The sequence below is a fragment of the Piliocolobus tephrosceles genome, chromosome 16, assembly GCF_002776525.5.
Source record: "Piliocolobus tephrosceles isolate RC106 chromosome 16, ASM277652v3, whole genome shotgun sequence".
Lineage (NCBI taxonomy): Eukaryota > Metazoa > Chordata > Mammalia > Primates > Cercopithecidae > Piliocolobus > Piliocolobus tephrosceles.
This window is the reverse complement of record NC_045449.1, coordinates 68,360,060-68,382,477: the sequence shown is the minus strand read 5'-3', so window position 1 is coordinate 68,382,477 and position 22,418 is coordinate 68,360,060. Positions and strand designations below refer to the sequence as shown.

General features: G+C 56.9%; 3 protein-coding genes across 20 annotated transcripts in view; 1 reads left to right on the top strand and 2 right to left on the bottom strand.

Moving 5' to 3' along the window:
- Positions 1 to 2,695, top strand: part of NAT9 (N-acetyltransferase 9 (putative)) — a 6,418-nt gene extending 3,723 nt beyond the window's left edge. For 6 of the 15 annotated variants that reach the window (XM_023211882.2, XM_023211876.2, XM_023211875.2 and 3 more), the window contains 4 exons: positions 115 to 258; positions 962 to 1,021; positions 1,188 to 1,282; positions 1,384 to 2,695. In XM_023211882.2, the coding sequence (XP_023067650.1) occupies positions 115 to 258; positions 962 to 1,021; positions 1,188 to 1,282; positions 1,384 to 1,518 (434 nt within the window). In that variant the 3' untranslated portion in view covers positions 1,519 to 2,695. The remainder of the gene's footprint in view (positions 1 to 114; positions 259 to 961; positions 1,022 to 1,187; positions 1,283 to 1,383) is intronic. The other 9 variants (XM_023211886.2, XM_023211880.2, XM_023211879.2 and 6 more) reach the window with 3 other exon arrangements.
- A 1,178-nt stretch (positions 2,696 to 3,873) lies between these two features.
- On the bottom strand, positions 3,874 to 18,859 carry SLC9A3R1 (SLC9A3 regulator 1). Its single transcript, XM_026456809.1, has 4 exons — positions 17,857 to 18,859; positions 6,445 to 6,606; positions 4,984 to 5,268; positions 3,874 to 4,752 (listed from the first exon to the last, which is right to left on the bottom strand). The coding sequence occupies exons 1-4, from the start codon at positions 18,295 to 18,297 to the stop codon at positions 4,564 to 4,566; spliced, it is 1,077 nt and encodes a 358-aa protein (XP_026312594.1). The 5' UTR covers positions 18,298 to 18,859; the 3' UTR covers positions 3,874 to 4,563.
- Positions 18,860 to 19,808: 949 nt separating this feature from the next.
- Positions 19,809 to 22,418, bottom strand: part of RAB37 (RAB37, member RAS oncogene family) — a 75,022-nt gene continuing 72,412 nt past the window's right edge. For all 4 annotated transcript variants that reach the window (XM_023211896.2, XM_023211895.3, XM_023211897.3 and 1 more), the window contains 3 exons: positions 22,199 to 22,255; positions 22,045 to 22,121; positions 19,809 to 21,838 (listed from right to left, as the gene is read on the bottom strand). In XM_023211896.2, coding sequence (XP_023067664.1) covers positions 21,733 to 21,838; positions 22,045 to 22,121; positions 22,199 to 22,255 — 240 coding nt within the window. In that variant the 3' untranslated portion in view covers positions 19,809 to 21,732. The remainder of the gene's footprint in view (positions 21,839 to 22,044; positions 22,122 to 22,198; positions 22,256 to 22,418) is intronic.

Here is a 22,418-nt window from a genome sequence, read left to right as displayed (position 1 = left end):
CTGTGGTTTGGGAGAGATGCTGGTGTTCTGCAGTGCTGTGGTTTGGGTAGGAATACCGTCCTCTCTTCTCTCCTCTGGGAAGTGTGTGCGATAGCCCTGTCACCTCCTCCTCAGAGTGTACCTTCGTTGTGCTGGATGCCGAGAAGTGGCAGGCCCAGCCAGGCGCCACCGAAGAGAGTTGCATGGTGGGAGATGTGAACCTCTTCCTCACAGATCTAGAAGACCCCACCCTGGGGGAGATCGAGGTCATGATCGCAGGTTTGTTTCACCTAGCCCTGCCTTCCCCCGACTCTTGGCTGTCAGATATGCTGACTGTCAGATATGCTGACTCTGAGCCTGCAGAGGCCGCATAGGGTGGGCACTCACAGGGCTCCCTGGGAGGCTCCATGTTGGTGAGCCCAGGGCCTGGCTGGGCAGCCTGCCCACCTAGCCCCCCTCAGCCTGGTACACCCCCAGGCACATCACTTTACTCCTTGTGCTTAGGCGTGAACTTAACCCTTGGTATGGGGTAGATTCAAGGATGGTCAGTCCCATACCTGGGGTGGGCTGGGGACCCTCAGAAAATAAATGATCTTCTCTGGAGCATCTTGTCATATTACAGGGGGAGGCTCTCCTGTTTCTGCTCCTTCTTGGTCCTCAGTTTTCCCCAAGTGGCTACTGACTATCCCTGTGAGGCAGCATACTGATTCCATGAGGTAAAGGAGTCAGCTTTGAAGTCAAATTGCTGGCCACTGCACTCCAGCCTGGGCGACAGAGCGAGACTCCGTCTCAAAAAAAAAAAACTGCTGGGTTGCAAGCTGTGAGGCCTTTCGCACTTCTCTGTGCTTGTTTCCTCGTCTGCAGAATGGTAATGATAGTAGCAACTTCAGAGTTGTTGAGAATTAAATGAGATGATGTCTGTCAAGTGCCCACACTGGAGCCTGGCACATGGCGTCAGTGCCGCTCCTGTTGTTTCTCCTAGAGCCCAGCTGCAGGGGTAAGGGCCTTGGCACTGAGGCCGTTCTCGCGATGCTGTCTTACGGTAAGAAAGTGTGAGCAGACAATGCGGGAAGTGGCCAGGCCTCAGGTGAACCTTGTTCAGGTCTGAGGGTTGGGGGCAGGCGAAGGTTCCTCCCCTCCTCTGCAGCTTGGGACAGGAGGGGTGGGGGTAGGCGCCTCCTTACTTGCCCCTCTCTCATCTCTGCGAGGAGTGACCACACTAGGTCTGACCAAGTTTGAGGCTAAAATTGGGCAAGGAAATGAACCAAGCATCCGGATGTTCCAGAAACTTCACTTTGAGCAGGTAAGGATGTCCTTGGGCAGAGTGAGGCCTAGACCTGGGTGGTGAGCCTGGTGGTGTTAACACTGTAACTTAGCAGGCTTTGTTCTCTCTGGCTCATGTAGGTGGCTGCGAGCAGCGTTTTTCAGGAGGTGACCCTCCGACTGACAGTGAGTGAGTCCGAGCATCGGTGGCTTTTGGAACAGACCAGCCACGTGGAAGAGAAGCCTTACAGAGATGGGTCGGCAGAGCCCTGCTGATGGCTGGGCCTTGTGGGCAGCCACCCTGTGTGAGCAGGGTGTTGGGCCCATGCACTCCAAAGACCAGAGCCCTGCACTGGGAGAGTGCTCCTGGCCCAGCCCCAGGCTGGGAATCACCTTTCGGGGCCCTTCAGACTGTGGCGGGGCTTGCTGTGGCCTCCCTCCAGCTGGTGGTGTGGCTGAGCAGACTCCAGGGCCAGGGCCAGGCCCAGTCCCCTTGTCCCCTCCTGGCCAAAGCCAGACCCAGACTCTAGGAAACTGGAATGGAGGGCAGGAATCCATGGGAGATGTTGGGATGAAAGTGGGACCTGGAGGTGCAGGGATACCTGGAGCATGGATGGGAGTGGAGAGACCTTTCTCCTTGGAGGCCAGAGGTGCTGCCCTGGCTGGGAGTGAAGCTCCAGGCATGGCCAGCTTTCCTGGTTTTCCCATTTAGTCTGTGTCAAGAGCTACCAGGAGGCCCAGCCTCTGTGTCCACTCAAGGGCAGCTTGGTCCTCTTGTCCTGCAGAAGCAGGCTGCTGTGACCCTGGGCGCTTGACCTGGGAACAACAGGTGGTCCAGAGAGAGTGTGGCCTGGCCCCTCAACCTAGCGTCCCTCCTCCTCTCTCCTGGAGCCAGTCTTGAGTTTAAAGGCATTAGTGTTGGATACAGCTCCTTGTGGCCGGAGAACACCCCTCTGTTGATGAAGCTCAGGGGGCACTGAGGAAGCAGAGGCCCCTCAGGGTGCCCTCCTGAAGACAGTGTCAGGCCATCAGCTATGTCCCTCTGGTGCTCTCACATCTGCTCCTCACCCTGCACCTCTAGGAGCAGCAGCCCCTGACTGGCCACGCGGGGGCAGTGGAGGCACAGGCTCAGGGTGGCTGGGCTACCTGGCACCCATGGCTTACAAAGTAGAGCTGGCCCAGTCTCCCTCCACCTGAGGGGAGCACTCTGACTCCTAACAGTCTTCCATGCCCTGCCATCATCTGGGGTGGCTGTCAAGAAAGGCTGGGCATGCTTTCAAAACACAACCATAGGAGCCTTGCAGGGTATTTTCCAGGCGGGGAAACAGTCTTAGATAAGTAAGGTGACTTGCCTAAGGCCTCCGAGCCCCCTTGATCCTGGAGTCTCACACCAGACTACATGTGAAAAACTGACACTGAAAACATGCCTCAGTATAAAACGAACATCATAAAATGAACATGTTGTTTGCCGTGGCTCCCTTCGTTCCACATGTACCTCAGCAATGGGAGTTCCCTCGAGGCCACCCATTCCTTCCACCAGTGTTCAGGTTAATGAAGAGTCAGAGGTCCCCCAGGGCTTCCCATCTGGCAGATGAGGTAGGGAGGGGCCCCTCCACAACCCCTGTCGGGAGGAATCTGTCAGGGGCCAAAGGGTAGAAGCAAGGGCGGGGTGGGGACAGGTCAGCTGAACAGGGTGCTGTTGTGATGAGGGTTTTGGATGGTTCCTCTAACAAGGAGCAGATGGCCAGATAGTCTGTGGGCACGGCCCACTCCCTGATTCCAGATCTTCCTGCTTTACTCATTCCTCTCTGCCCGGAGCCTGTCTTGTGAGAGGTGTCCTTTGGATTGGGTGGAGACTAGCCTGGGGGCACCTTCCTTCTGAGCACCTGCCTGGAACCTCCCGGCCCTGGAGCCTAGCTCTTGCAGGCCACCTTCCCAGACCTCCACATCAGGCTTCAGGTGCCAGAGGTATCAGGGACCTGGGTCTTTTGTTGGGGACAGGGCATTTCGCCCTTGAAAAGGCCCTTCCACCCCACCTAGCCACACAGCATGTCCCAGGGCTCAGTGGACCGGTTTGTTTTCCCCTGGCACTGGACACTTGCCCTCCAATCAGGGCACAATGGCCAGATAAGATAGAGGATCTGGCACCAGCCCAGCCTGCCCCTGGGAATCCTGCACCCCACTGGCTGTAGGCAGAAAGAGTAAAGCCAAGTCCTTACATTCCAAACCCAGCTCCATCCTGGGACACACTTTCCACGCTCCTGGAATTACAGGAACCTCCCAGAGTCCTCTGAGCATGTCTGAGTCCCACTTCCTCTGGTAAATGTCCCTATTAGTCAAGGGGTCCCCAGCCCACATCAGTGCTTACAGCCTGGGACCCAGGCACACTGACCACCAAGCTGAACACCCGGCTGGGTGCATGCATCCTCCTTCCCACAGGACTTCTGCAGCTAGGCCCTCTAGCTAAAGCTACTCAGGCTTGGGGTCACAGGGAGCCCTAGATGGCCCTCCCTCCAGTGTACGCCACCCTCCCAGCCAAAGACCACCCTGGCTTACCATTTCTCACTTTCTACCTATAAGGGTCCAAGGCCAGAGGACAAAACTCCCAAGGAAGACACGGAGGCTGGAGGGTTTGGAGGAACCAGCTGAATTTCTGAAGTGTTTCCTTACAATGGTGGTACCTGGCTCAGGGATGGGCAGGGGTAGCCAAACCCTCCCCTGCTGCCCAGTTCTCTGAGGGTGGGAGTAGGAACAAAAGTTTAAGGCTGAGGCCACTGCCATGCCCTGGATGCAACAACCAGGAAAATCATGTTAATCAAGGAAACAAAAATTCCTCTAGACTCTGCAATACTGCACTCTTAACAACAAAAATCAAATGAAAGCAAGATGTGTCTGCCACAGCTCTTGGGATAACGGATGCCCTGTCCACTGAGAGCGGCAGTTCTGCAGTCAGTGATCAGCCCTGGACCCAATTTATCAAACGGGGGAGGAAGGAAAGGTGCCCTCTCGCCTGGTCCCACGATCCTGGCATGGTGCAGGTCCCAGCGATATCCCAGGCTGAGTGGCAAAGGGACACCCGGTAGGATGAGGCACTCAGGAGGAGGGAGGCAGTCTCCTTTCTAATTGCAGGATGACGGTAACACATTCATCTTCCCTAAGGTAAGGGAAGAACATAGTTCTCTAGAAAAATCATTTGTCAAGAAAGGGGATGTGGGTGCTGATTTGTACGTTGATTCAGGGGAGTAACTGGGGAGAAGGAAAAAGGTGGGGTGGAAGGCTGGCTCGGCCCTGCCAGTCACCGGGTGGCTGGCAGCAGGGCGCTCAGAGGTTGCTGAAGAGTTCGTTTTTCTTGCTCCAGTCCATCTGCGGGGCCCGTTTGCTGCTGCGCTTCTGGTGGGCCCTCTCTTTGGCCATGGCCAGGGAGATGTTGAAGTCCAGGATGGGGTCGGAGGAGGAGGTAGACGAGGGCGCTGTGGAGTCCTGTTTTGGGGGGCTGTCTTGGGAATTCAGCTGTAAAGAGAAGTGGGGGCAGGAAGTTGGGAGTCAGTCCCTCATTAGGCTCCCTGGTCCTCAGCCTCAGTGAGGTGGCTCCCTTGGGGCCGTGCCCAGGGAAGCCAGGTCACAAGAACAGAATGCGGCTCAGCATGTGACCTCAAAGGCAGGCTGGTGTGCCAGGAACAAGTGGGGCCTGGGAATCGGCTTCCTGTAACCCAGTTGCTACCCCCTGCATGGCTGGCCTACCTCCTCGCTGGTGTCACTGGAGGCGGATCTCACCAGGGCTGGCCTGGGGCTCTCTGAGGCTGCCTCTGCCAAGGCTTCACGACTGTTCTCCTTCTGTATCTCACCATTGGTGAAGGGCTCAGGCAGGGGACCATTCAGGTGCTCCTGAGATGGGGTCACTTTGCATTTCTTGAAGAACTCGTCAGTTTCCCTGTCCACCACAAGCAGCTTGGTCTCGTCCCCGCCAGCCCTGATGGCGGACACCACGTCCCCATGCTGCTTCCCCTCCATGCAGACCCCATTCACCTGCAGGGCGGGGTTGAGGAGGCGTTACGGGCACAGGCCTTGGTTCTGGGGCAGGTAGGTGGAGGAGGGCTGGGGGCGGGGGTGGCCACCTTGCTTCTCAGCCAGTTTGCAGTTCACAACTTGGGGATACTGACCCCCATTTCTGCAGAGTCCTGAACTAGGCCAGGGGTCCTCCCGTGGACAGTCAGCTGGGGAGGCAGGATACATGGGAAGGGCCAACGAAAATATCCAGACGAGACTAAACAAACACAGCTGGGAGAGATGGGATGGGAGCGAGCTGGGAGGCTGAGGTGGGGCCCAGTCTGGGTAAGGACTTGCTGTCCGACTTCCCTCTCTGGACCTTGGTTTTCTCACGTGTAAAATGAGAAGTCTTGGGAGAGCTGATCTCTAGCTCTAAGGTTCTAAGACTGTGATTCTGGGACCTGCCTGAGCATGTGGTTCACGTTTCACCTCCCAGGAGCACACACCAGAGCCAGAGCACTGAATGAGGGAGTCTAAAAGCCTAACTTGGGGCCGGATGAGGTGGATCCCGCCTGGAATCCTAGCACTTTGGGAGGCTGAGGTGGGAGGATCAGTTGAGGTCAGGAGTTTGAGACCAGCCTGGCCAAATGTAATCCCAGATACTCAGGAGGTTGAGGCAGGATAATTGCTTGAACCCAGGGGGGGCAGAGGTTGCAGTGAGCTGAGATTGTGCCACTGCACTCCAGCCCAGCCTGGGCAATAGAGCAAGACTCCATCTCAAAAAAAAAAAAAAAAAAAAAAAAATCTCTCTCTCTCTCTCTCAATAAATAAATAAATAAAAGCCTAACTCAGGAGAGGGGTTTTGTTACTGCCACCCGCCTCTGTGTGCCTGGCAGCAGGGAAGCTCTGGAGATGTCCCCAGACATCCCCCTGATCGATGGGTGAATCACAGGCTGCCCAGTATATCTGCTTGGCAAGGAGGAGTCCAGGGGAGAGTAGAGGTAAGAAAGGAATCCATCAGTCAGTCCATCTATCCTTCCATCTATCCATCCACCACCCTTCCCTGCCTCCCTCCCATCCACCCATCCATCCGGCCGCTCCAGGCTGGCTATGCCCATGGGCTAATCAAGCCCATGAAGGCATCATGGTTGTCCCAGGTGCTGCTGATCTGCAGGGGGCGGGGCAGTCAGATAGGAAGAGGGCAAGAAGCATCACCTCCACAATGCGATCCTGGGCCCGGAGACCTGAAGCTTCAGCTGGGGAGTCTGGGTCCACTGACCGGATGAACTGGCCTGGCTTGGACTTGTCGCTGTGCAGGTTGAAGCCAAAGCCACTGGGGCCCTTCTTCATGGTACAGAGCCGAGGCCGAAGCTTGTGCTGCAGGGACAGGGGAGAGTCCATGGCTATTCCACAATGCCCCAGGTTCTGCCTTCCCTGTCCTCTGCCTGGCCCCATCTCCCCAAACAAAGAAGGTTTGGGAGGACGCAAATTTGCTTAGATCCCTACACAGCAATTTGAGAGGGTTCTGGCCCAGGACTCAAAAGACTTGTGTGGACACCCAGCGCCGCAGCAAACTGCTTAGGTGACATGGGTAAAACACTGCTCTGTCCAAGCCTCAGTTTCCTCTTCTGGGAAATGAGGGGTGGGACCAGGTTACCTCTCACATGCCTGTCCCTTCTGACAGTCTTAAGGTGAATCGCATGCTGTGTTGATTGGGCCCCTATCCCTCCCCACTGGGGGCTCAGTCTGGCCCTCCTGGAGAGGGGGCAGAGTGTGGCACCCCGTCAGCCTGGCTGGAGACCTGGGGCATATGACTGAGGACCCCCAGCCCCTTTGTACCCTGTTCTCTGCAGCAGGGGAGGAAGAGGCAGGTGTTTACTGAAAGCTGGTCAGTGTGTTTACAGTAAAGCCTTCCTCCATATACTCGAACTCTCTCTCACCCCCACCAAGCCAAATGGCCCAGCCAAAAGGGAGCCAGAAGGAGCAGATAACCAAAAACCTATTGTGCGGCACAGCAAGGGACCTGGACAAGATAGGGGGCCATCCTCAGGTGTTCCAGGATCTCCTCCCCCTACACTGCTGCCTGAGGGCAGAGATGGCAACGGAAGCACAGAGACCCCAGAAACTGAGGAGCCTGAATGGGGAGGGGACTGGGAAAAGCAGGGCTGGGCTAAAGGGAGCCCGGTGTGGCTGTGGCCTGGAGGGTGTGACCTACTAAAAGGGCACACGCAGATTTCTTTTGAGTGCTCGGACTCAGCTGAAAACAGTTTCCAACATGCTTGGTCCAAAGTAAGCAGCTCAGCTTAGAAGCTGCAGGCCTAGACACACAGTATGATGGAGGGAATATGGGTGTGGGCGGCTGAAGCCTGTGCCCAAGGACTACGCCTGAGTCCCTGTCCCTCTCTCCCTCCTCCAGGCCTGGTGCAGAGCCACTGGCTGCTGTCCAGCCTGCTGGCCCTGCGTTATCACTCAGCACATCAGGCAATGAGCAGTGGATAGTCAAGGCTCCTAGCCAGGTCCCAGCTCCCCTGTTTAGGAGCTGTGTGACCTGGGGCAGGTCATTTATGGATCATTCTGACTGCCATCTGCCTCCCAGGGTGGCTGAGGCCCAGTGAGGTCATTACCTTAAATACTTTCTAACTGTAAAAAATCCCTGTGCACACCCAGACTTTCCCATTGTTGTGAATACTAATGAATAGTCATAGGAAGCTGGGAGTGAGATTCTGGTGGGGTGGGGGTGTGTGTGCCAGGCTGCTCTGAAACCCAAATCCCCAGCTGGGAGTGGAGAGGGCCGAGAGGAGTGGGAAGGCGTGCCCAAGAGGGTGTATGGGCCTCTGTCCCAACTTGCCAGCCCCAGGAGGCTGCCACCATCTGCAGGAGACTCAATCCCCAGCCTTTTGGTCTCTGGGGTGGCTAGAGGATGACTTTGCATTCCTTTAAAGGCTTGGGCAGGTCTTTCTTCCTGTGCTTCATACCCAAATCCAGGCTCGAGGGGCCCTCACCCCAACAACAAAGACGGTTAAGTGAGTGGTAAAAAAGTGAGGGGCTCACAAAGGCTTAGGAACCCTGAATGAAGCCTCTTGCCTTGTTCTCCCTGGCCCATCCCCTGCCTAGTGCACTGCAGGGCCCACTCCCAGCTTGTTCAGCTGTCACCTGCCCCAGGCTCACCCCCGGCACTCCCACAGCCCTACGGGATCTTGTTCCGGGAGTAAGTGAGGCTCTTCTCCCCTAGAGCTAATCCCTCCACAAAGCTCCCAGCCAGGCCCTCCCCCAGGCCCTAGGTGAGCAGAAACAAGTCTGACCAGTTGCCGTCACCAGGACAAGCGCAGCTTTCTGCTTCAGCCAGACCGAGCTGCAGGACCTGGCCGACACCCTGAGAAAGTGGGGAGGGTGAAATCTCAGGACAGGCAGGGGGCAGCTCTAGTGACCTCCTCCGACTTCCCTCCACAGTCCCTTGCACTCCCAAAAAGCTTCCCATAACAACCTGGCTGGGGCTTGGCAGCTGTTTTTGAGATGGGGAAACTGAGGCTCAGAGATGTTGAGCCCACTGCCTGACATCACACAGCCAGAACTCCAACCCTGGTCTCTGACTTGGAACCTGTCCTCCTTCCACTACACTGCAGGGTGCTCCTTAAGGATCCAAGTCCAGAATGGGGCAATCCACTGGGAGGTGAGGTCCCAACAGGAGTCAGGCAGTGGAGGGCAGACAGGGGCTCTCTCCAGGGCATAGGCTGCAGCCTCTGCTGGAGGTGGGCTGGGAGCTGAAGAAACCACAGCCTTCCTTCCAGGTGCTCAGGGCCTCTCGTAGCTGGAGCTACGGCCTGAGCTGGGGGATGAAGCCTGGGGTGGGTGATGGGACAGGGGCATGGCTGGACTGGGGGCAGGTGGCTCTGGGCGCTCCCCTGGCTGGCAGGGCAGGGCTGTGCTCGCTGCCTTTGGGATGCTGGTCCTCTGGCCCTGGTCTCTGTGCTGTGGGCTTCCCTCACTGATCTTCACCCCAGTGCCCCTCGCCTAGTGACATATAGTGCCAAAGCTCCAGGGCCTCCTTTGAGCCTTGCTCCGCTCTGCCAGCACCCAGTCATGCAGTTCAAGGGGAAACGGGGGACCCAGACTGAGGGGCTCAGGTGCCCTCTGTTCCCTTCCTCTGCACTGGGACTGCTCCACTGTTCTGTCTAGACGTGGCTCTGTGGTGGCTCTAGGACCTGAGGGGGTGGCTGGACAAGGAGATGGGAAGCCCCAGGTAGGCCCCACCGGCATTTAGACAGCTCCAATGCACCTGTAGAGCGTCCTGCCCAAGTCCCTGGAGACTGCCTCCCCTCACACGGGAAGGGGGTTCCCACTCTCCAAGGAAGACCAGCCTTGTTCCTCCTCACCCCTCCCCCAGCAGGAGCCTCCCAGCTGTCTCCAGGAGGTGTCAGTGCCAGCTGCTGAGTCAGCCCATCAAGCCAGCCCATCCCAGCCTGGGTGGAGGCTGGGGCTGGCAGGGGGAGTCCCTTGGGGCAGCCCCCCTGGGGATCCGTGGGGCCTGGCCTGTGGTCTCCAGGCCCAGCACTGAGAGGAGAAGATGGGGAGTTGTGGGGTACCTGGCCGAGCTCAGCCACCATTGCTCTTGGACCCTCACCCCCAAGCTGGGGCAGGGTTGGGTTCTGCCTCTGGGGAAAGGGGGTAAATGGGAGTGATGTCCAGGCATGCTGGGCTTGGTGTGTGGCCCCCAGGAGCTGAGGAGGAGCCAGCTACAGAGGGGCCCAAAGCATGGTGGGAGGAGAAGCCTAAAAAGGTACATAGCTCCAGTGAGTTCCAGAGGGCAAAGTGGATCTCCAGTGACGACGACAGCCCGGGAGACCCAAATTCACGACAAAATCAGGGTCTGCTCAGAGAGGAGACTGGCAGAGAGCCAGAATCGACAGGAGGGAACATGAGGCCACGCAGCCGATGGGCAGCGCAGCTCGGCCGGGGTGACCCAGGGTTGGACAGGCTGGAGACTCTCACTTTCACACAATGCTGGCTGGCTTTCCAGAAAAGACCCTGCCGGGAGAGCTGCTCCCACACCCTTCTCCCAGGGCCTCCTCCACCCTCAGGTTGCCTCCCTTCATCTGTCCTTTCCCCCAGGGAGCTTCACCCCGCCCCAAGTGGCCGCCCCATCACCTCCACCCACCCCATCACCTCCACCCACCCCATCACCTCCACCCACCCCATCACCTCCACCCACGCAGTCCAGGGAGCGGATGGCGGGCACGGAATTCAATAGGCGCCACCAGCAGTCACCTGGAAAGCTGGGGAAAGTCGATACCCTAATCCCAGTGACCGTCTCTGGGGAGCAGGCCCAGGGCCGCTCCCTGCTCCTCCTTCCTCCCTTAGGGGAAGGCTGCGGGAGCCGGAGGCCAACGCCCCATTGGGCCCAGCCCCTCCCTGGCTGATGCCATAGTGATGGGCCCTACAGAAATAGCCAGTCTGCTTCCTTCGAGCCAGCCAGCTCAGGACCCCAGAGGAAAGGGGCTGGAGGAGTAGGAAGACCACTTGGGTGTCCAGGGGAACAAAAGAGGTAACCCCACCTCTCAAGACTGCACCTCCCCCAGCCCAGGGCTCTTGTTTATGCAAAGAAGACCAGTGCCGCAATGCCCAATATAGGAAAATCAGCCCCAACAAGGGGATATGGAAGGGGGCAGGAGGGAGCCCTGGCTGTTCTCGGGGGGCTGGGGTGTGTGTGTCAAGAGTATGTTGGGGGTAAGAGCCATGTTTGCTCTGGGAGGCAGCTCAGTTTGTTCCCCAGATTCTGGAGACAGGGCTGGGTCTCTGGTGCTGGCTCTTCAGGGAAGCCAGGATGGAGACAGCTGGCCCTGCCTGGAGTGCTGCGTGACAGGCAGCCTGGGGGCACTGCGAAGTGACCAGGGGCTCTGGACACTCAGCCAGTGTCCACACCTCTAGGCAGAAGGTGTCTTCTCCTTACCCTAGGTGAGGTACAGGGGGCTTGGCTGTCACTGGCCCTGCCTAGTGGCCCTGATGTCACCTCATTTTACCCTACAGGACCTCCTTCCACCCTCCACATCCCTCCAGGTCTGTGCAGGTGGCGGGGGAATGTTGGATGCCTCCATTTGCAAAAAAGGTCACTCACTGCTCCTAGCCCTTGATCTCCTCCTTCCTATTTCTCAGTGGGAAGAGCTTTCCCTGGCGTCTGGTAGGGTGGGAACCAGGAGGGAGTCATAAACTAAAGTGAGGGCTGCTGGTCTGACAGATACCCCCAGGACTCAGAGGTCTGAACCAGGTTCTCCTTCTGGCTAGTAACCTCTTCTTCCTGTGCCAGCCATGGAGACCCACGGGGGTGGGAGGGGGCAGAGTCTGGCTCAGGTCTCCCCAGGGCTGGGCAAGCCTGGGATGGAGCAGGCTGGTACCTGGGCTGCAGCCCGGCTGGACACCATCCAGGGCTGGCCGCCCCATGCCTTCCCTTCTGCCTCCCTCCTCATCCCTCACCCTCCTCCCAGAAGTCTCTGGATTTAACCCCCAGGGGCTGTCCCACAGGGCTATTAAGAACCTTCAAGGAGCTTGTGAAATTGAGGCTCAACACTGAAGTAATAAATAGGAGCTGCTGGTTACTACTATATGTTAGGCACCGAGCTCTTTACGTGTATTTTCTTAGGAGTCAATTATAGTTCTACAAGGAAGGTATTATTGCAAGCATTTTACAGAAAAGGAAACTCAGCTTCAAAAAGCTGGAGTCAATTGCTCAAGTACACATGGCTGATGGGCGAAGGCAGGATTTCAGCTCAGATCCAGAGTAGCACTGTCCAGTAGATATATAATGCCAGCCATGAGTGGAACGTAAGTCCAGCTGTGGCTCAGAATATGAGGGGCAGAAACACCTGGCAGAGTCAGGCATCAAGCACAGACTACTCGTGTGGCCAAATGGCTGTGCAGGCACTGGAATCAGAGGGCTGGGTTCCAAGACGCACCCCTGCGCTGTGTGGGAGGAGTCGCTAGCTGAGAGTCCTGGGACCAACCATGGCCACCTTAACTGATCAAGTCTCAGCCTCCATAGGCAGAGAATGGGGCCAATATCTGCCTCACTGGTGGTCATATGGATTAAATGAGACAGGGAGGGGAGGGTTAGTACTTAGTACACTGCTAACACAAATAGTAGCTACTACGTATTGAACACTTACTGTCAACCTACAAAATGGAGAAAACAATAGCTAATTTGTCTGGGGGACAATGAAATGCATATCGGGCTCCCACCGGTGGCTCGGTGGCTCCCACCTATAATCCCAGCACTTTGGGAGGCCAAGGCAGGTGGATTATCTGAGGTCAGGAGTTTGAAACCAGCCTGGCCAACGTGGTGAAACCCCATCTCTACTAAAAATAAAACAATTAGCAGGGTGTGGTAGCAGGTGCCACCCAGCCTGGCCAACGTAGTGAAACCCTGTCTCTACTAAAAATACAAAAATTAGCACAGTGTGGTGGCAGGTGCCTGTAATCCCAGCTACATGGGAGGCTGAGGCAGGAGAATTGCTTGAACCTGGGAGACGGAGGTTGCAGTGAGCTGAGACCGCACCACTGCACTCCAGCCTGGGTGACAGAACAAGCCTCCGTCTCAGGGAAAAAAGAAAGAAAGAAAGAAAGAAATGCATATCAACATCTTTATGTCATAGGTAGAGCGCCTAAAGGCACATTACAAACCTAAGTTTCCTTCCAGGTAGGGCCACTCTATCTCAGAGCAACGAAAGCAGAGGAACACTTGTTTTTGGAGTCTAGAGCTCTGGTTTCTCCTTATAAAGAGCGCTGCAGCACCAACAAGACCTCGGCTGAGTTTCGTCTTATTTTTGGAGACGAGTCCCACTCTGTCACCCAGGGTGGAGTGCAGTGGCGCGATGTCAACTCACTGCAACCCCCACCTTCCAGGTTCAAGCCATTCTCCTGCCTCAGTCTCCCAAGTAGCTGGGACTACAGGAGCCTGTCACCACGCCTGGCTAATTTTTGTATTTTAGTAGAGATGAGGTTTCACCATGTTGGTCAGGCTGATCGTGAACTCCTGACCTCAATTGATCCGCCCACCTCAGCTTCCCAAAGTGCTGGGATTATGGGCCCGGCCTGAGTTTCTTATTTAATTCCCCACCCCACTTTCCCAGGGACCACTGAGATGGGACATCTGGGAAAGGGGAGAAGGACCTCATCTAGACGTACGGAGTTCCTTGAGAAGGAAGCCCCCATTCACCCTCGCCCCTCTTTTTTCTTGGTAGAGACGAGGTCTCACTATGCTGCCCAGGCTGGTCTCAAACTCCTGGGCTCAAGCAGTCCTCCTGCCTCAGCCTCCCAAAGTGCTGGGATTACAGGCACAAGTCACTGCATCCAGCCAGGAAGCCCCCTCTCTATCTCCAAGAGAATCATCTCCAGAATTACTGAGTTAACAGGAGCCTGAAGGTAAGAACCAGGGCTACACTGTTTTGCCAGCAAAGAAAGAGATCCAAACACACAATCACATACCCTGTCCATTTGAAATCCAAACACCCAGCAGCTCCAACTCTGTTCTGCCCCTACCAGAGCTCCAACTTGGTTGGTGTAAAACGGCCTGCCCGCCCTGGCAAAGAGGTTGATGGTCCTCCAGCTAACTGTGCCCCACCACCCACCTTGCTCCCTAGGGTGCCTGCACTCTCTGCGTCTGGGATCAGGGTCAGGGCTGGCAGGAAACACCCCAAGCTGGGCACTTTCATTTACACACCTGTCATGTCACCAAATCTTCCCAATAACCCTGGGGGCAGTGCCTTTCACAGAGGTGGAGGCTGAGGGTTGCAGGGAAAAATGAACTCCCAGGATCCCAGAGCCAGCACACGGCAGAGCTGGGATTCAACATTGATCTGGCTGACCCCAAAGCCTGGACTTTTGACTTTCTAGTTTTCAAATGGAAGCTGCTAGCAGGCAAGAAAGAGGAGTTGGTAGGTTCTATCTGGAATTCCAATCTCTGGGTGGGGCAGGATGAGCTAAATGAGGACAAAGGTCCCTGACTGTTATTATATATTCATTCATTAATTCAAAAACTGTTTTTGAGAGCCTCCCTGACGTGTGCCAAGGACCGCGCTGGGGATAGAAACACAAATAGGCCACAGTTGATGCCCTTGGGCTTACCATGTAGTGGAGAAAAAGGTCACAAACAGATGATTAAAATATTGTGTGTTGAGAGCGATAAAAGACGTGAGGAAAAAGAGGAGGCGGAGGCCGAGGCGGGCAGATCGCCAGAGCCCAGAAGTTCAAGACCAGCCTGGGCAACATGGCGAAACCCCAGCTCTACAAAGAATTTAAAAATTAGCTGGGCGTAGTGGTGCATGCCTGTAGTCCCAGCTACTAGGGAGAATGAGGTGGGAGGATTGCTTGAGCCCTGGAGGTCGAGGCTGCAGTGAGGCGAGGTTGCGACACCACTCCAGCCTGGGTGGAATCTGTCTCAAAAAAAAAAAAAAATGAAGGAAAGGAAACGCTAACTCTGCCTACTGGATTAAGGACAGGCTCCCTGGAAAGGGACAGAAAGGTCAGGGTGTGAAGGCTCAGAGGCTAGAGAGGAATTCGGACCCTGGGTGTGGTTTTGGGGGTAGGGAGGCAGTGGTGAGAACAGGCTGACAGATGGAGAAGGGCCATGGAACAGCATATCACTCTTTAAAAAAAAAAGGAACAAAAATTTAATAGAGACAGGATCTTGTCATGTTGCCCAGGCTGGTCTCGAACTCCTGGGCTCAGGCGATCCTCCCACTTTGGCCTCCCAAAGTGCTGGGATTACAGGTGTGAGCCACCACACCTGGCCACAACATATCATTCTTAACCCACAGTGACCACTGATCGGGCACTGACTGGGTGCCAGGCTTGGCCACAGTGGCACTTGCCCAACTAGCAAGCTGCCCAGTGCTAGCTGCCCCATGATAGATGTGCAATGATACATGAAATATGTATTCATTCCAATACCAACTGCAAAGGCTGGATGAGCCTGGACTCAGTGCCAGGCACTGAGCTACCTGCTTTACACACAGCCTCGTGCAATTCCGAGGTAGCTGCCATCACCCCAACAACTTACACAAGAGGAAATGGAGGCTTACAGAGGTGAAGTAACTTGGCTCCACACAGCCTGGCTAGTACAGCTGAGCTGGCTCAGCTCTGCACGGCCGGCACTCTGAACCCAGACTCAAGGGTTTAGGCCTCATCCTGTGACTGGTGGTGAATCGGGGGAGGAGGGTTTTAAGCAGGGGAGCAGCAGGGTGGCTGTTGCTGCCCCTCTGTCCCCATGGGGCATTAGCCATCCACAAAGCAAAGCCGGTGGGCAGAGCTGGAGAGCCACTTCCACCTCCTTAGGCCTAGATATCCCAGCGGGGATGGCCAGTGTTACAGCCACCCATCAGCCTCTGCCCTGAGTGGTTCTGGACACGGCTGGTCTTCCCACCCAGAGGCCACCCAGTCAACCACTCTCTGTGCCACACTTTTCCACTGAGATCCTCACTTAGTAAGTGGAGGGCTAATGAAGATAAGGAAACAGCCCCACCTTGCACACAAATTCAGACTAAAACGAATTGGCAAACCTCCATTTGATGCTTTAGTAGGAAAGAACTACTAAAGAAAAAAACTCTTACAATGTCTGTTAACATTTTTTGCAATAACCGCATGGGCCATCTGTATGCTCAACACACAGGATTTCGGGGATTTTCTGCTAGAGGGACTCAATGGTGTTGACTAGGAGTCAGTTTAAGGATCTGGGATTCAAACGCCGGGCATGAAGGAGTGCGGTTCAGCATTTAAAAATTTAATAAGAGGCTCAGGTACTTCACGTCATTTCTACAATTCTAGAGAAGGCAGGCATCACATCGCCCAATGCCTCCATCTCACAGATGGGAGAACCGAAGCTCAGAAGTCCTGGGACTTGGCTGGTGAAGGTGTCCCCAGGATTTGCTGGTGGCTCTTCTCTCATCTCCTGGCCTACCAAAGTACAAACAAATGTAGGTGTCCCTCCAAAACATGCAGGAATCTGATTCTGTGCTCACCCAGGAAGCTCAAAGCTGCTGCCTTTGGGCACGTGTGCTATGCCAGGCCTCCACGTTAGCCTCCCAGGCCCTCTGGCACCCAGCAGCATAACCAAAAGGGCAAAGGGAGGAGCTGAATGAGACTGCAACTTGTGGGGGGTGGGGGTGGGTGAGTATTTGTGTGGGTTCCAAAGTCCAAAAAAAAAAAAAGGAATGTCAAATCGATCGATGGACTCAGCACAAAGTTCACACTGGATTTCTGCCTGGGACGGGAGATCATCAGCCCCAACTCCCTGGTGTCAACCCCCTTGCTCCGGGTGCTCAGGTCCCTTCCCCCTCCCCTTGCCAATGCCAGGTTGGCAGGGGCAGGAAGTGGGAGCCTGGTGGCCCTGGCATTCCCAGCACTCAGCTCTGGCTGGACAGGGCTTCTGGTGACCTCACTTCCACCAAACCAGTTGATCCTCTAGGGCTTTGCCTTCTCCCTTAATGCCAAACTGTACCCTTTCTCTGTCCAGAAGGATCCTCCTGGTCCCCATGGACACTCCCATCAGACACTGCCACCAGGGCGAGCTGGTGCAAGCTGAAGGGGCCCTGGGAGGCTCACGCCCTGCCCTACACAGTACACCACTCCACTCTCTGAGGACAGGAGGCTCAGCACAACTCCTGTTTTGCCAGCTGCCCCTCCTGCAGCTGATCCAAACTGGGATCCTATGGGCAAACACCAAACATGGGCAAAAAGCAACCGGCCTACTGGCTGTGTGGGCACCAGAGTGACCGTGGCAAGGCCAGGGCAAGACCACCGGCTCACCGTGAGCTCCGCTGGCGCACACAGAGCGGTGAGTTCCAGGAGCTCTTTCCCCTCCCCCTAGCCATCTTTCTCTTCTAAGGTCTTCCCCCTCCCCTCCCAGATACAGCTCTAGGCGCTTACTCCTCACATTCCTGAGAATCGTAAATCCTCTGAGGTGGCAGAACCACCACTCCGAGATGCCTTGGCTCCTCCTCCCCGCCAGGCAACCCCCACACCGTCCTGAGATGGTGGGGCTTCCTCTCCCTTAGAAGTCACACAGGACTCCGGGAGGATGAAGTCCTGCAGGACTGAAGTTCAGGACACACACCGGCAGGCTGCGGGGAGGGCCTCCTCGCGCCGGGGCTCCGCACAGGGGGAGTAATGCTATTCCTCTAGCTTTTGACGTAGGAGTGGCGGAGGACGCTGGCACCTCTGGGGAGGACAGCCCTTCCTCCCTGGCCCATCTACGGACTGGGGTGAACGAGGAGAGGGCGCCAGGGGACGGGCAGGATTGGGGGATTCCGAGGAAGGGGAGCAGACACCCGCAGACCCGAGGGAAGTGGGGCTGGGTTCCCCTGCGCCGCCCTCCCAAAGGCCAGGGAACAAGAGGTGCAGGCGGCAAAGGCGCTCAGGCTCCCAGCACAGCCTGGGAAGGAGAGGAGGTCGCGGGACGCAGCTCCAGGCCTACCTAGGATGTGCCAGAGCGCCTGGTAGGCGGGCGGAAGCGGTCTCCCCCTCGCAGCTCGAGTTTCAGAAAACCGACGGCAGGCGCGGGGCTGGACGGTCGGGGCACCTGGGTCTCTCCGGATCCTCCTCCCACTCCATTCCAGCCTGCGCGGCCCGGGCCGAGCTTACCTGCTCCGGGTGGCTCTTGTCGGCCTCGCGAGGCTCATTTTCATTGCCAGCCACCTGCGCCTCGGCGGCGGCCGGCGGCTCGGCCTGCCCCGGCGTTTCCTGGGCGCGCAGCAGCTCCTCTCGGACCTGGACGCCAAGCTTCTGCAGCTGCTCGTCCGTCTCGGGGTCCACCACCAGCAGGCGCACGGCGTTGAGTGCGGCGCGGATGCGGCTCACCACCTGCTGGTGGGTCTCCTTCTCCACATTTTCGCCGTTCACCTCCACCAGCCGGTCCCCCGCCAGCAGCCCCGCCTTCTCGGCCGGCGAGCCGGGCTCCACCAGCCGGATGTACTGGCCCAACTTGCCCTTCTCCCCGTGCAAATGGAAGCCGTAGCCGTTCGGACCCTTCTCCAGGCAGCAGAGCCGGGGCAGGGGCGCCCCGGCCGCCGCGTCCGCGCTCATCTCGCCCTGCGACGGGTCAGCGGCGCGACTTGGGGTTCCGATGGGGATGGGACAGCCCAGCCCTTCTTCCCGTCCAGCGAACCAGGAGCGCAGCGGGGAAGCCCTGAGCCGCCGGACGGGCTAAGCGAGCAGGTGTCCCAGGAACCTCCGGCAGCCGCGGGCCGCGAGGAGCGGAGAGAACTGCTCGAACCAATCCCCGCCCCGCGCGGCGTCTGAGCGTCCCAGAGCCCGCCCCAGCTCCTTACCCCGGGGGCGGGGCCGCGCTGAGGGTGGGGACCTCCGCGGGCCAATAGGGGGCTGCGGGCCGGGGCGCTCCGTCCGGTGAACGGCGCCGGCCAATGGGAACGCGCGGGGCGGGTCCTGTGCTCGGCACTGCGCCCCGCAGCGGGCGAAGACAGTGCGCCCAGGAAGTGGAAGTGTTTGTTACCCAGCGGCGGGCGCTGGGGTGGCAGGGGCGTGGCCCGCCGAGTTCCCGGTTCTGGGCGGTGGGGCCCGCCGGCTCAGGCCTGGTTTCCCCTACCTGTGGCGGGGAGTGAGGAGAGCCGGCACTCGGATAAAGGACCCTAACTTTTTTTTTTTTTTTTTTGAGACGGAGTCTCGCTCTGTCGCCCAGGCTGGAGTGCGGTGGCGCGATCTCGGATCACTGCAACCTCCGCCTCCCGGGTTCAAGCGATTCTCCTGCCTCAGCCTCCCGAGTAGCTGGGATTACAGGCGCGCACCACCACGCCCGGCTAAGTTTTGTATTTTTAGTAGAGACGGAATTTCGCCATGTTGACCAGAATGGTTTCAAACTCCTGACTTCAGATGATCCGCCCTGGGATTACAGGCGTGAGCCACCGCACCTGGCCAACGTTTTAACAGCCTTTAGCCAAAGCCTGGGTGCAGCTCCAATTGAGAGGGAGAGGCTGTTGCCGTGGCGACCGCTCCCGCTCGGGGCAGCGAGGGCCGAGCGGTCTTGAGAATTAAGATGGAGGGCCTCCTCGGAACCTACAGAGTTGTTTGAATAACATTTTTCCGTTTGTGGGAACCCTAACCCTAATCCACTTTGTGCTGTCCCAGGACTTGCATAGAGTGCAGGTTCTGATCCCTGCTGGGAAGGTGAGGGCTCCGCGAAGGAGAGCCTGGGACCTCGAGGGGCAGCCCACTGAAGACAGGCCACCTAGGGCAATGGCATGGGCTTTGGCGCAGCGTTTGACTAGGGAGGTGGGGTGGGGAGAGGCAGGACAGACTCAGGTAATCAACCTCTGGGTACACTCCACAGGGAAAGGAGTCTTGTTTTTTTTTTTTTTTTTTCAACAGAGAAAAATGATTAGGACTGTAAAGCCTTCTAGCTCACTCTTGCCAAAGAGAGGCTGGTCACAGAGGCGGGTAGACAATCTCTTAGGAGGGTAGCTGGCCGTCTGAGGACAGACACTGAGGAAGGAGGATGCAATGATTTTGGCAGTGAATGACAATTCCTTCAACAGGACCCCCCCTGCCACGCTCACTTCAAAGAAACAGTGGACAGGATGTGCTTTCCAAAATACTGCAGTTTAATTCTGAAAAACTCAAATGCAAGAGGCCCAGAGCTGTCTACGGGATTGGATCTCCTGCAACCTGCCTTGGGCCCCAGAAGAGACTGGCAATGTCAGCCTCCTCCCTGCTCTGCCTGGGAAAGGCCATGGAGAACTTCCTTATCGGGCCCAAACTGGAGCCACTGACTGCTCAGAGCAAGATTTCTGCCTTGAAAGCAAATGCAGTAGGCTCAGAAATGTGCAGCGCATACTTCTTCCTTTCCCCCATCCTCACCCAGGCCTGCAGAGCTGCAGTAAAGGTGCCTGCAGGTCATGACCTCATGTCTCCTGTCCACTTCCAATGGCAGGGGTCAGAGCTTTGGGAGACATGTGACCAAGGAGGCCACAGGAACTTGCTACCCATCTCTCTACCCCAGACATACCTACATGACCTTGTTTTACTCACATTGCATTGGTTTAATTCAGAAATGGGTGACCTCCCATCCCCTAACCTGACTCAGTAGGTGGGGAGGTAAAGCAGTTTAGGCCCTGGTATCTATTTGTGAAGTTAAAAGAAAGGGCATGGGTAGTCAGGGAGGAGGCAGAGCTTGGGGTCAAAGGGATACACGTAGGGGGAGGTTTGCTTAATCTTGTCTCCCACCAGCTCCAGGAGCCAGGGATTTCTCTTTTTTTCACAACACATTCCAAACCTAGGAAAGGGATTTCTCCTTATCTGGCTCTTAACCCCGGAGAGCTAAACACTTCAGCTGCTTGAAGAAATTGCCTGTGGAGCTGTGTGCCTGCCAAAGGATTGGGATAAGACACATCTCGGCTGGGCGTGGTGCCTCCTGCATGTAATCCCAGTACTTTGGGAGGCCCAGGCCGGCAGGTTGCTTGAGCACAGGAGTTTAAGACCAGCCTGGGTAACATGGTGAAACCCTGTGTCTACAAAAAATACAAAAATTAGCCAGGTGTGGTGGTGCACACCTGTAGTCCCAGCTACTTGGGGGGCTGAGGTGGGAGGATCGCTTGAGCCCCAGGGGGTAGAGGTTGCAGTAAGCGGAGATTGCACCACTGCACCCCAGCCTGGGCAACAGAGCGAGACTCCGTCTCAAAAAAATAAAAAACAAAACGATTTTCCTAGTTCTGACCTGAGGTTTTTACGTGCACAGGCAGGAAGGTAGCTAAGCCAGGGATTCCGTGGGGAGGGGCTCCCCCAGGATCTGAGGTCCAGAGAACAGGAGCCTGGAACCAATATTTCCAGGTGCCCCAATGTGCTTGTGTGCTGGAGAAAAGGGGCATGCCTCCAGGGGGGTGTTAGTAAGGCCAGAGGTAGCCAGCCTGACCCTACTCTCTGCCCCGTGTCCTCCACCTCCCATCTCCTTATCTCTTATCTTCCCTGAGGCTTTGGTCTCCCTCACAGCACAAGGGCCCACTTATTTGGGGGATGGGGTGAAGATAAGCTCCTGGAGAGCAGGAGACAGTGAAGGCTGGGGTCAGCTCAGCCTCTCTCCAGCTGAACTGAGGGTGCGATGGAGTCATTACCTGCCCTCACTCCCAAAGTGCATCTGTGTCCCCTGGGGCTGAGCTGGAGCAACACCACCTTTGTTATGCTCAGGAGGGAGGGCCAGCCCCCCAAGTCCTAGAAAGCAAAAGGGTCACTAGGTCCCAGCCTCGGTTTTTTGGGCGTCCAGGTACCTTTTTTTTTGGTATTAAATTATGTACTATTAAAATAAAAGCTAAGTGTTTTACCCTCCCCATGGATGCGGGGAGACCGCAGGAACTCAAGTAGGAGCTGGAGTACAGCTCCCTAGTAGGAAGAGGCTGTGCACTGGGTCCTCCATCTTTCTCCCCATTGGCTCAGCCACTCGGAATAAGCCAGGCCTGGGGGGGATGGCTGCATCCCGTGGGCCTCCAGAGCCTCCTCTCTACCCCTTGGGATTCACATGAAGGAGCAGCAGCTGGAGCGCTTCTTCTGGGACTCCACATAGTCTCGGATCTGGAAGCTGGGCTCATTCGCCTGCTGCCCGGCCCGGTATTTCAGCTCCCTTGAAGAAGAGGCAATGGGCTGGGCTGGGGTGGGCTGGGGTGAGGAGCTGAGCAGTCCCCTCCCCTCTCCCAGTGGCCCAGAGCAAATGGACCTCAGCCTGCAGAATGCAGGTGTGTCCGGGGCTGGGCCAGGGGCCGGGCCCTACTGGATTCCTGGAAGGTGCCGCCCCGCCCCGCACACTTCCCTTCCCTGTCCAGCTCTCACTTGGCGATGGCCAGAAAGGCTAACTCCACATTCATGCCCGTCTTGGCGCTGGTCTCCAGGAAGGGAACGCCATACTCCTGCCCGGGAGAGAGTGTCCTCAGGGCCAGCCTCGGGCTGCTCCCACCCTTCACCCCGTCCCACAGAAATCACTTACCCTGGCCAGGGTCTCTCCGTCTTCGGAACGGATCACTCTTTCGCTGCTCATATCCGCCTGTCAAGCCCAAATGGGTCACTCTGGGGAAGGAGGCCTCCGCCCCAGCGGGCCCATATTTTGCCCCAGAAGCAGGCACTGCCTGCCCTCTGCTGGTGGCCCAAGGGACTGCGAGCAGGTGTGATTGGCCTGGGGCCAGGATTTCTGCCCAGTGTTGCTCCTA

What these genes read in the sequence shown, in the direction of transcription:
- SLC9A3R1 (XM_026456809.1), bottom strand. Translation starts at nt 18,297, where the DNA reads ATGAGCGCGGACGCGGCGGCCGGGGCGCCCCTGCCCCGGCTCTGCTGC. An exon ending in ACAAGAGCCACCCGGAGCAG is followed by an intron (nt 6,607 to 17,856) that starts GTAAGCTCGGCC and finishes CTGTCCCTGCAG; the next exon opens with CACAAGCTTCGGCCTCGGCT. An exon ending in CCCAGGATCGCATTGTGGAG is followed by an intron (nt 5,269 to 6,444) that starts GTGATGCTTCTT and finishes CCCGCCCTGCAG; the next exon opens with GTGAATGGGGTCTGCATGGA.